Source organism: Muscardinus avellanarius, assembly GCF_963383645.1.
Source record: "Muscardinus avellanarius genome assembly, chromosome: 3".
Lineage (NCBI taxonomy): Eukaryota > Metazoa > Chordata > Mammalia > Rodentia > Gliridae > Muscardinus > Muscardinus avellanarius.
In genome coordinates this window covers 68,299,635-68,312,748 of record NC_137788.1, presented here as the reverse complement: position 1 = coordinate 68,312,748, position 13,114 = coordinate 68,299,635, and the positions used below count along the sequence as shown (strand labels likewise).

Below are 13,114 nucleotides of genomic sequence, written 5' to 3'. Positions count from 1 at the left end.
GATTAAAAAACTACTGTTACGCAGTAGAAAAGTACTAAAGTAGAAATCATGAGGCTCTGGGTCTTTGACAAAAATCATCTCAATTCTCACGGATTCAGTTTCATTATCTGTAAAACTAAAGAGTTAGAGCACATCAGAGGATCTCAAAGTGAAGCCCCCGGATCAGCAGCATCACTATCATCTGGGAACTTATTAAAAACGTAATTCTCATGACCCACCCATCTCACTGAGTCAGAACCCAGGGCAGGACCCCTTACATCTGTGTTTAACATGCCTCTCCAGGGGATTCCAGTGTAAACTGGAGAATTACCACTAACCTATTTAAGTGATCAGTTATGACCAGTCCAATTATGCTTTTATAATATTTCTATTTATATATATATATATATATTCATATATATTTTAAATATATTTTTGGTACTAGGGATTGAACCTAAGGGCCTTCTACTTCTGAGCTACACCCAGCCCTATTTTTTTTTTTTTTTTTTTTTTTTGGTGGTACTAGGGGTGGAACCCAGAGGCTTTCTACCTCTGGGCTATACTCCCAGAACTTTTTTTTATATTTTATTTGGAAACAGGGTCTCGCTAAGTTGCTGAAAGCCTCACTAAGTAGCTGAGGCTGGCTTTGAAACTGTGTGATCCTCCTGTGTCAGCCTCCCAAGCGCAGGGATTACAAGCGTGCACCACCACGCCCGGCTTCAGACCTATTTTTTATTCTTGATTTTGAAAATAGGGTCTCACTAAGTTACAGAGGGCCTCACTAAGTAGCTGAGGCTGTCTGCAAACCTATAATCCTCCTGTCAGCCTCCCAAGTATGGGATTACAAATTTGCACCACCATGCCTGGCCTGCCTCTATAATTTTTAGGAACAAATAATTAAACCCAAAGCATATGACAGACTTCTAAAACTTCTTTAGAAATAATATCTGCTAACCAGGTGTAGTGGTGCATGCTTGTAATCCCAGTACTTGGGAGGCTGATACAGGAGGATCACAGATTCATGGCCAGCCTCAGCAACTTGTGAGGCCCTCTGTAACTTAGTAAGACTTAGTAAAAAAATAATAGGATGGAGGGTATAGCTCAGAAGTAAAATGCCTCGGGTTTCAATCTCCAGTGTTCCCCTAACACATAATCATATTTGCTATTGCTGGGCATGGTGGTACATGCCTGTAATCTCAGTGTTGGGAGGCTGAGATGGGAGGATCACAGGTTCAAGACCAGCCTTAGCAAGCAGTGAGACTCTCATCAACCTAGGGAAACTCTGTTTCACAATAAAATAAAATAAAATAAAATAGGGCTGGAAATGTAGTTCAGAGGTAGGATGTCCCTGAGTTCAAACCTTAGTACCACAAAAAAAAAAAAAAAGAAATTCATGTCTGCTTATTCAAGATATCTTAGGAAAGGCAGGAAACTTGATAAATGGCCAATGAACTGAACAGAAAATGCCAAATAAGGAATACTGTACATAGTCCAAGGGGCGTGGGGAAATCTTATTAAATGCCACTGAAGCCAGGGGTAGTGGTGTACACTTGTAACCCCAGTATTTAGGAGGCTAAGACAGGAGTATTGTGGGTTTGAGGACAGCCTCAGTAACTTAATGACAACTTCCAGAACTTAGTAAGAACCTGTTTCAAAAAATATATATATTTTAAATATGTCTGGGAGTGTAACTCAGAGGTAGAGTGCAATCCCCAGCACCACAATAAATAAATAAATAAATAAATAAATAAATAAATAAATAAATACTACCAAAAGCAAGTACACTGGATCAACATTAGAAATAGCTTGATTCACCAGGTGTGATGGTACATGCTTGTAATCCCAGCATTCGGGAGGCTGAGACAGGAAGATCACCAATTCGCAGACAGCCTCAGCTACTTAGCAAGGCCCTTCACAACTCAGTAAGACCCTGTTTCAAAAAGAAAAAGACTATAGCCGGGCATGGTGGTGCACACTTGTAATCCCAACATTTGGGAGGCTAAGACAGGAAGATCGCAGTTAGCAGACAGCCTCAGCTACTTAGGCCCTTTGCAACTCAGTGAGACCCTGTTCCAAAACAAAGAATAAAAACTAGAGCTAGAGATGTAGCTTGAAGGTAGAATGCCCCTAAGTTCCATCCTCAGTACCGCAAAAAAAAAAAAAAAAGAAGAAGAAGAAAAGAAATAGTTTAGTTCTTCCAATATTATGATGACTTGTCTCCAATAAATCACTCTTACATCGACACTCTCTTCAGCAATGGCATCTCCAGCACCTAGTTTAATGGAACCACAGGCTTCATCCTCAGCCTGTCTGCTGCGAAAGGTCAGTGCTTGCTCCCATCGCCGCAAGGCCTCTTCAAACAATTCCATACCTAAAGCAATCACAAATGAGAAAAACTAATGTAAAAACAAGATAGTTTGGAGCCTGAGATGTTTCCATATGGTTATTACCAATGGCCCAGTCTAGGTGCAATTTTGGCACTAAAGAATACATTTATACTCACATTACTGCGTAGTAGAACCTTAATTTCCCAATATATTTGGGGTATACAGTTCTAGTCAACCATAAATTAGAGACAATGGCCAACATGTTTTCATTTTGAAAAGAAATGTTAACACCCAAGGCACCCTGGTGCACACTGTAATCCCAGTACTTGGGAAGCTGAGACAGGAGGATTGCAGGTTTACAGCCAATTTCAGCAACCTAGTGAGGCCCTCTGCAACTTGGTGAGACCATATTTTCAAATAAAAACAATAAAATAGAGCTGAAGTATAGCTCAGAGATAGAATGCCCCTGGGTTCAATCTGCAGTAACACAATCTGCAGTAACACACACACACACACACACACACACACACACACACACACACTGTTCAGAATTTTTCTAGAACATTGTCATTAATTCATCAAAAGTTCATAAGAATTTAATGTCTCTTTTTATATTCACATAGTTTTAAAACTATGTTTCAAGGTATCCCTATAAATTAAGAAAACTGACAGGTAAATAGACAAAACTAGTTTGTAAAAAGCTATTAAGTGCTAGATACAGTGGCATATTCCTGTAATCTCAGCTATCTAGGAAGCCAAAGCAGGAGGATCCAAAATTTTAAACTCAGGCAGGAGGATTCAAAATTTGAAGATCCTGGCTGGGCATGGTGGCGCACGCTTGTAATCCCTGCGCTGACACAGGAGGATCGCACAGGTTCAAAGCCAGCCTCAGCTACTTAGTGAGGCTCTCAGCAACTTAGTGAGACCCTGTTTCCAAATAAAATATATTAAAAAAAATAAAAAGGTCTGGGAGTATAGCCCGGAGGTAGAAAGCCTCTGGGTTCCACCTCCAGTACCACAAAAAATAAAAAATTTAAAAATTTTTAAAAATTGAAGATCCTGGGCAACTCAGTGAGATTCTGACTCAAAATCAAAAATAAAAAGGGATGGGGATGTAACTTGGTACTAAGAGTTCCCCTGGGCTCAATCCCTAGTTAAAAAAAAAAAAAAAATTCTATCAGATTATCCTCCTTCTGGTAAACTATCAAAATTTAATTCCTAGATTTTTTTTCTCACACTATCTACTTTCTGTCCATCCAATCATTTTGGCTAAACTTGGGAGGAACTAACCAAGAGCAGAGTTGTCCAGAGATAAAAGGTGCCTCCTCAGAAAGTACTGTGCTCCACTTTACAACAGAATACCACCCAGACCACTACATATCACCAGTTTTGTAAGAGGAAGTCAAGTATATGTCACCAAGCCAGGTGTAGTGCACATGCCTGTAATCCCAGTATTTGGGTGGCAGGGACAGGAGGATTATGGTTCAAGGACAGTCTTAGCAACTTAGACCCTATTTCAAAATAAAAAAGGAAGCCGGGCGTGGTGGCACACACGCTTGTAATCCCAGCATTCGGGAGGCTGAGACCAAAGGATCGCGGTTCGCAGACAGCCTCAGCTACTTAGTGAGGCCCTCCGCAACTCAGTGAGACCCTGCTTCAAAATAAAGAATAAAAAATAGGGCAAGGGGTGTAGCTCAGAGGTCGAATGCTCCTGGGTTCCAACCCCAGACCCACAAAAATAAATAAAAATAAAAAAGGACTAGGAATATTGGTTGAGGGTGGAATGTCCCTGGAGTCAACCCTCAGTAACCTCTACCCTCTCTACCCTCCAATAAAAAGAATGAGGAAAAGCACTTGAATCTTCTCATTCAACATTTCTTCAGGCTCCAGCACGGCTCCCTAGACGTGCTCAGGATGAAGCCCAGAGGAATACTGAAATGTGTAATACACAGGTTTTCTTTCTATTTAAAAAAAATTTTTTTTCTGTCAGACATTGTGGTACACACTTGTAATCCCAGTACTTGGGAGGCTGAGACAGGAGGATCTCAGGTTTGAAGACAGCTCCAGCAAGTAGTGAGACTTTCATCAACCCTAGTGAGACCCTGTTTCAAATAAAAATAAATAAAAATAAAAATAAAAATAAAAATAAAGTAGGGCTAGGGGCTTAGCATTAGAATGCCCCAGGCTCAATCCCCAGTAATATACACACATAAAAATAAATAAATAATTTTTGCGGGTCTGGGGGTGGAACCCAGGGGCATTTGACCTCCAAGCTACACCCCCTGCCCTATTTTTTATTATTTTATTTTTGAAACTGGGTCTCACTGAGTTGCAAAGGGCATCACTAAGTAGCTGAGACTGTCTGCGAACCGTGATCCTCCAGGTCTCAGCCTCCCAAATGCTGGGATTACAAGCATGTGCCACCACGCCCAGCTCGTTAAAGTGGATTCTGATCAGTTCATTACACAGAGTCAACAGATTAGGTTAAATTAATGTAGTATGATGAATACTGGCCACCCAAAAACATCAGGTCCAAATTCCTGAAACCTGTGTTACCTTACAAGGAAAAAGTTTCCTTGCAGATGTGAATAGAATAAATATTCTAACAGGAGAGTACCCTAGATTACCTGGTAGGCCTTAAATTACAAATGTCCTGGTAACCCAGGCCTGGTGGTCCACACCTATAATCCTAGTACTTGGGAGGCTAACACGGGAGGATCACAGGTTCAAGAACTGCCTCAGCAACTTACCAAGACTCTCTAGCAAGACCCAATTTCAAAACAAAAAAATAAAAATAAAATGGGCTAAAGGGCTGGGGGTATAGCTCAAAGGCTGAATGTCCCTAAGTTCAATCTCCAGTACCAAAAAAAAAAAAAAAAAAAAAAGTCCTTATAAGAGAGAGGTATATAGCAATTTGATACACAGAGGAGAATGGGATGCAAAAACTAAAATAAGAGGTGGAGTGGCGTGCCCACAGGGCAGGGGATGCTGTCAGCACCCGGAGCTGGAGAAGGCAAGGAGCGCGTGCTCCCGCAGCCCTCCAAGAAGAACCTGGCTGTGCTGACACCTCGATTCAGCTCTGTGATGATTTCAGACTTCTGGCCTCCAAAACTCTGAGTGAATAAATTTCAACTCTTTTGAGCCCCCTTGATATGGTAATTTGTTACAACTCCAGCCAGAAACTAATACAACTGGCTTTGTTATGTTGACTAGATTTTTAAGAACACCTTTAAATTACAGTTGCTTCCTTAGAACAATTTAGTGTGTGTATGTGTGTGCGTATGTGTGTTTATGTTCTGGTGCCGGGGATTGAACCCAGGGGTATTCTACCTCTGAGCTATACTCCAGCCCTGCTTTATTTTTTTAGTTTTAATCAGTCTCACTAAGTTGGAGGAGATCCTCACTAAGTTGCTGAGGCTGGGCTTGAACCTTCAATCCTCCTGTCTTAGCCTCCCGAGTACTGAGATTACAGGCATTCACCACCACACTCGGCTACAATTCATTTTTCTTTAGTTTGTTTGTGTGTGTGTGTGTGTGTGTGTGTGTGTGTGTGTATATATATATATATATATATATATATATATATATATATATATATATTGGTGGGCCTGGGGATGGAATCCAGAGGCATTAAACCTCTGAACTACACTCCCTGCCCTATTTTTTTATTCTTTTTTTAAAATTTGAAACGGGGTCTAACTAAGTTGTGGAGGGCCTCACTAAGTAGCTTAGACTGTCCGCAAACCACGATGCTCCTGTCTCAGCCTCCCAAATGCTGGGATTACAGCGTGGGCTACCACGCCTGGCTTTCTGTAGTTTAAATATTTATCTTAAAACTTCATCATATGACCCTTACCCATTAAGTATAAGTTCTCTGGAGTGGTCACAGGAATATTAACAAGTTTAACATCATCTTCGTCTGCTTTGTCCCAGGAATTAGAATTACCACAAGCACAGCTATGGCAAGAATTCACACTCTGGACCTAGAATTAAGATTGACAGATGTTACCTCAGAATCTCTCTTATAGTATGTTTTCATCTTTTATATTTAACGATTACTTATATAAATATTATTCCTAGGAAAACAACCCATGCATTTCCACCTGAAGACATCATTCTGATAATATCCAATCAAACTTGGGACTCAGATGACCCTAAATATTCTGAGCCTCTGTTCACTCAAAAGTAGAACATTATATTAAATATAAATCAGTTATTTCCATCACATATCAGGCACTATTTTTATGTGTTAGCTAGCTTATATCATTTTAGGATTTTTTTTTTTTTTGCAGCACTGGATATGAAACTGAGAGGCATTCTACCTCCAAGCTACACCCCCAGACCTATTTCTTATTCTTTATTTTTGACACAGGGTCTCACTGAGTTAGTTGTAAAGGGCCTCACTAAGTAGCTGAGGCTGTCCTCAAGCTGTGGTCCTCCCGTCTCAGCCTCCCAAAAGCTGGGATTACAAGCGTGAGCCGCCACACCCGCCTTTGTTTTAGGATTTTTGACAGTGCTGGCTCTCTACTAACTGAGAGCCAACAGTGTCTATGATTGCTGCCCATGCCTTTCCCTAGAAAGGTCCGCTAAGCCAATCATTTCAATCTCCTCTATGCATTTGACTCCCAAATCCCTACTTCCAATTCCGTTTTCTTTTGAGAAACCTATGCCCACATTTTCTTCTGCCTTGCAGTTAATTCCACTTGGCTTTTCTGCTGGCATCTCAAACTGACTATATCATAAAAGCAGCTCAGCATCTTTCCGTAACAATAATTCTCCCTCCTCCCAAGTTCCCTAAAAATGCTTCCAAGCCCATCATTTCTCAAACTACAAAACAGGGAACCAGCACCAGCACACCCTCCCACATCTCTCATGGCCAGTTATCTAGTTTTAAGGTCCCTTTCTACGCCTGTTGGCAAGACCCTGTCACAAGCAGGCAGTCATTACCTGCTGCCAACAAGACGGAAAAACCAAGCAGAAATCTGGGCTCACAGCCCTGGCAGCAGAATAGCGGGGTTGGCTGAGGCAAGTCCAGTAAAGTGATTCTGATGACTTGTTAAAACTACTATCATGAGATTCCCTATACTTCTGTAAACTGTTAAGAAAAAATGAATATACATGATGGCAGAGGCATACACTTTCTAGAAATGTACATAAGAAATGGGTGAGCCCGACATGGTGGCGCTCCCCTGTAATCCCAGTATTTGGAGGCTGAGACAGGAGGATCACAGGTTTGAGACTAGCCTCAGCAATTTAGCAAGACTTGCAACAACCTAGGGAGATCATTTCAAAAATCAAAACAAAGCAGCTGGGCGTGGTGGCGCATGCTTGTAATCCCAGCCTTTGGGAGGCTGAGACAGAAGGATCGTGCTTGGCGGACAGCCTCAGCTACTACTTAATGAAGCCTTCTTCAACTCAGTGAGACTCTGTTTCAAAATAAAGAATAAAAAGTAGGGCTGACCGGGCATGGTGGCGCACACTCGTAATCCCCACGCTTGGGAGGCTGACACAGAAGGATCGCACAGGTCTGAAGCCAGCCTCAGCTACTTAGTGAGGCTCTCAGTAACTTAGTGAGACCCTGTTTCCAAATAAAATATAAAAAATGTCTGGGAGTATATCCTGGAGGTAGAAAGCCCCTGGGTTCCACCTGCCCCCCCAGTACCACCAAAAAAAAAAAAAAAAAAAAAAAAAAAGTAGGGCTGAGTGTGTAGCTTGGAGGTAGAATGACCCTGGGTTCCACCCCCAGTACTGAAAAAAAAAAAAAATCAAAACAAACTGGGCATGGTACTCACATGTAATCCCAGTACTTGGAAGACTGAGACAAGAGGATCCCAAGTTCGAAGCCAGCCTCAGCAATTTAGCAAGACCCTGCTTCCAAATAAAAAAAAAATAAAATAAAGCTGAGGGAATAGCTCAGAAGTAGAATGCCCCTGGGTTTCATCTCTAGTACCACAAAAGAGGGGCGGGGTCACAGGAGTTGGTGTAGCTCAGTGGTAGAATGCACCTGGACTCAATTCCCAGTACCACACCCACCCACCCACGCGCACACACATGCACACACACACGCACACACACACACACACACACACACACACACACACACACACACACAAAAGGTTGATGTTGCTCATCTCCGAGCAGGGAAACTGAGTAGATTAGGACATATTTTTCACCATATAGTCTCTCACCTGTTCTGTACTTGTAGCAGTATTTGTAGCAAATGCATATCCTACCTACTTTTAAATTATTTAAACTACATTAGATTTAAACAAATACAAACTTTACTCCCCACTTCTCAATTAACATTATATTAAGGCTCTAAAGAAAAAGGGAGGTCCCCCACTCTTCAGCTAGTAGTGACGAACGCTCCAAAGGAGATGAGGAACGCTAAACTTGGCTTCAGCACACCAAGTACTTCCACGTAGGCAGTCTCGGCAAGGCAGTCTGGAAACCCAGCACCAAGATGGCTGCATCGTCCAGCTTCTTGTGCAGTGTCTAACCTACCATCCTAATACAACCCTATCTATGGACTGCATCGCCGACTCAAAGAAATCTGGAAATAAACTGCTCAAATAGTTAGCAAACAGATACTTCTACTTGCCTGAAGAAAGTGAACATAGCCAGATAATTTCTTTTCTTTCCTTTCTTTCTTTCTTTCTTTCTTTCTTTCTTTCTTTTTTTTTTTTTTTTTTTTTTTTGTGGTACTGGGGATAGAACCCAAGGGCATTCTACCTCCAAGCTACAGCCCCAACCCTTTTTTTTTTTTTTTTTTTTTGTGGTACTGGGGTTTCTGGTAGCCCTTCTACCTCCAGGCGACACTGCCAGATCTATTTTATACTTCTTTTTTATTTGGAAACAAAGTCTCTTAAGCCAGCACGGCTGGCTTCCAACCTGCACGATCCTCCTGTCTCCACCTCCCAAGCGCGGGGATTACAAGTGTGCGCCACCTCGCCCGGCTATTTTTTTTTTTTTTTTAATTCTTTGCTTTGAGATAAGGTCTCACTGAGTTGCAAAGAGCCTCACTAAGTAGCTGAGGCTGCCTGCAAACCGCAATCCTCTTGTCTCAGCCTCCCAAATGCTGGGATTACAAGCATGTGCCACCACGCCCAGCTTTATTCTTTATTTTGAAACAGGGCCTCACTAAGTCGTGGAGGGACTAAGTAGCTTAGGCTGGCTGCGAACCTGCGTTCCTCCTATCTCAGCCTCCCAAATACTGGGATTACAAGCATACGCCACCATGCCCAGCTCAGATGATTTCTTAAGGTTCTTTCTACACTAAGTGCTGTGTGTGACACTTAAGCCAACAAACAACAAGAGATATAAAAATAAATGCTTTTACTTACGGAGGCCAAGCTCTGTGCAGAACCTGAGTATTGACTGAAAAGTCCTCCATTGGCGAAGTTACAACACTGAGATCCTTTGGCTTTGGTGGAACTTAAAGATAATGTCAAATTCTGTCTACTACTGGAACAACTCGAACCTATTAGTAAACATACTGACATTAAGAGTTGCAATCATTCCAATGATAAATTTCAGATAAGTTTTAAGTTGGTATCATGTTTATTTGGAAAGCTTTTGATTTTTAAAACATACTCCAATCAATTTTATGTTATTAAATATACACTGCTAATATCTTTTATTTTTTTTTTGGTAGTACTGGGGATGGAACCCTGGTGCATTCTACCTCCAAGCTATACCCCCCCCCGTCCTATTTTATATTCTTTATTTAGAAACAGGGTCCCACTAAGTTTCAGAAGGCCTCACGGTAGCTGAGAATGTCCACAAACCGCGACCCTGTCTCGGTCTCCTGACTGCTGGGATTACAAATATGCACCACCACGCCCGGCTTCAGATTTTCTTAATATGGCAGTTAACAAACTTCTAGATTTAAATGCCATACTTAGAAGTTATACGGCCTTGAGTAAGTCACTTAACTTTTATATATACAATCTCAATTTTCTTTATGTATAAAATGGGAAGAATCATAAGAGTGTAGTTCTAATTCGTAGGACTGCTATAAAAGTTCGATAAAACAGTGAATTTGAAGCGGTTGGCTGATACTTATTAAAACCTCAGTAAATGACAGCAGCTGCTACTGTGATGCTCTGAGCACTTGGCACAAATAGTCCTCAAGTTAAATAGTGAGTTATATGATGGACAAATGCATCACAGAAGCATATTGTGGACTAAATGATAAAAACTAATAACTTTGCCATGCTCAAGAAAGTAGTTTTAAGTTGGGGATGGTGGCACATGCTTGTAATCCCAGGACTTGGAAGGGTGAGACAGGAGAATCACAAGGTTTGTTTTGTCCTTTTGTTTTGTTTTGCAGTGCTGGGGATGGAACCCAGGGGCATTCTACCGCCAAGCTACACCCCCAACCCCATTTTCTATTCTTTATTTTGAAACAGGGTCTCACTGAGTTGCAGAGGGCCTCACTAAGTAGCTGAGGCTGTCCGCGAACCACAATCCTCCTGTCTCAGCCTCCTGAATGCTGGAATTACAAGCGTGCGCCACCATCCCCAGCTCGAATCACAGGTTTTAAAACAGCCTCAGCAACATAGTGAGACTCTGTTTCAAACTAAAAAGTAAAATAGAGCTTGGAGGTAGCTCAGAGATAGAATATCCCTGGGTTGAATCCCCAGTACTGCAAAGAAAACAAAACAAAATAAAACCTGTATTCCACCTGTCTCACCCTCTCATGTACTGGGATTATAGGCATATGCCACCATGCCTGTCATTAATATAATATTTAAATGTAAATATAAATGTAAATATATCTATTAGGTATTAGTAGTTACTTTGCAGTTGTATGTGTGCGTGTGTGCATGTGTGTGTGTGTGTGTGTGTGTGTGTGTGTGTGTGTGTGGTACGGGGGAACCAAGGGGCATTCTACCTCCAAGATAGACCCCCCCAGCCCCATTTTATTCTTTTGTTTGTTTGTTTGTTTGTTTGTTTGTTTTGTGGTACTGGGGGTGGAACCTAGGGGCATTCTAGCTTCAAACTACACCCCGTGCCCTATTTTTTAATTCTTTATTTTGAAACAGGGTCTCACTGAGTTGCAAAGTGCCTCACTAAGTAGCTGAGGCTGTCTGTGAACCACGATCCTCCTGTCTCAGCCTCCCAAATGCTGGGATTACAAATGTGTGCCACCACGCTCAGCTTATTCTTTATTTTGAAACAGGGTCTCACTAAGTTGTGGAGGGCCTCATAAATTCATTAGGCTAGCCTCAAACCTATGATCCTCTTATCTCAGCCTCCCAAGTACTGGGATTACAAGTGTGCGCCACCACGCCCGGCTAGTAATTTCTGGTCAGCCAAATTTCAAGTGATTTTAATTTTTCTACTTACTCATCTATATTTTTAATCTTTCTAAAATGTTCTTTATCACTTATGAGTTAAATTTTAAGATAGAAAATTTTAGAAACTAAAATTCTGAAATCACTGTATTCCAGCTATGATTAACAAATGGATTTTCTTTCTATCTTTTTGAAATCAGCCATTGAAATCTTTGCAAATCTTTCTTTTTGAAATCAACCATTTCCATGTACCTTTGTCTGAGGCTGCTCTTTTAGTGTATTCAAGTATGAGGTGCTCTGGTTCCCATGGCAATATTTTTCCTTTCTTCTTTCCACGTTTTCTTTTAAAGTGATGAGCCAGAAAAATCACAGATATTGCACTCACTGCAGTCACCACAAACAATTTTTTAGCTACTGGTGAAAATTTTATCTGAAAAAAATAACAGTTTTTTAAAAAATCTCTTTTATTGCCAGGCATGGTGGCACATGCTTTTAATCTCAGCATTCGGGAGGCTGAGACCAGAGGACGGTGGTTTGTGGACAGCCTCAGCTACTTAGTGAGGCCCTCTGCAACTCAGTGAGACCCAATTTCAAAATAAAGAATAAAAATAGAGCAGGGAGTATAGCTCGGAGGTCAAATGCCCCTGGGTTCCATCCCCAGACCCGCAAAAAAACCAAAACCAAAAACAAAAACAAAAACAAAAAACTTTTTTTTTCCACGAAAAATACTTAATTTTTTTTTTTTTTTCTGTATGGGGGTATTTTACATCCAAAGGTCTTGCTAAGTTGCTGAGGGCCTTGCTAAATTGCTGGCCTCTGGTCTTGAGCCTGTGATCATTCTATCTCAGCTTCCCAAATACTGGGATTACAGATGTGTACCACTGCACCAGGCTATTATGTTGATTCCCTTTTTAAATTTATTTTTTATTATTTTATTTTATTTTATTTTGCATACACACACACACACACACACACACACACACACACACACCTCAACTCAACTTCTTGTTTGCTTTTTGTTTACCTGGGAGAGAGAATAGTACCAAGACAGAGGAAGATCAAACACTCTTAAAGCCGCTGTCTTCACGGAAAACTGTGATTCGCTTACTGTTTCTTCTGACATGACTCCTCTTCTAATCTACATTAAATGAAACATAAGCATTTATTAGCTGCCAGGGTTTGTAATCCTAGTACTTGGGAGGCTGAGAAAGGAAGATAGCAGCTTCAAGACCAGCCTGAGTAACTTACCCAAGAGCCTGTTTCAAAACAGAAAATAAAATCAGGCAGAGGGTCTAGCTCAGAGATAGGATGCCTATATATAGATATATGTACTGGATTCAATCTATTGAATATATATATGTGTGTGTGTGTGTGTGTGTGTGTGTGTGTGTGTGTGTGTGTGTTACAAAGATTTCTAGTTGCTTTACCAATACAAGTTAAAATTTAAACCTGTCAGCTTTTTTGGTAGATAATCATTAATATTACACTTGAGCTGCAATTATATTTATC

At 41.0% G+C, this 13,114-nt stretch overlaps 1 protein-coding gene across 3 annotated transcripts in view; it reads right to left on the bottom strand.

The window, feature by feature from the left end:
* The window catches only part of MIGA1 (mitoguardin 1), a gene marked incomplete at both ends in the record, with an annotated part of 50,904 nt that extends 38,143 nt beyond the window's left edge, over positions 1-12,761 (bottom strand). Inside the window, 5 exons of one of the 3 annotated variants that reach the window (XM_080693383.1) lie at positions 2,217-2,350; positions 6,163-6,289; positions 9,650-9,786; positions 11,858-12,035; positions 12,630-12,761. In XM_080693383.1, coding sequence (XP_080549509.1) covers positions 2,217-2,350; positions 6,163-6,289; positions 9,650-9,786; positions 11,858-12,035; positions 12,630-12,728 — 675 coding nt within the window. The remainder of the gene's footprint in view (positions 1-2,216; positions 2,351-6,162; positions 6,290-9,649; positions 9,787-11,857; positions 12,036-12,629) is intronic. The other 2 variants (XM_080693384.1, XM_080693385.1) reach the window with 2 other exon arrangements.
* Between the last annotated feature and the right edge of the window lie 353 nt (positions 12,762-13,114).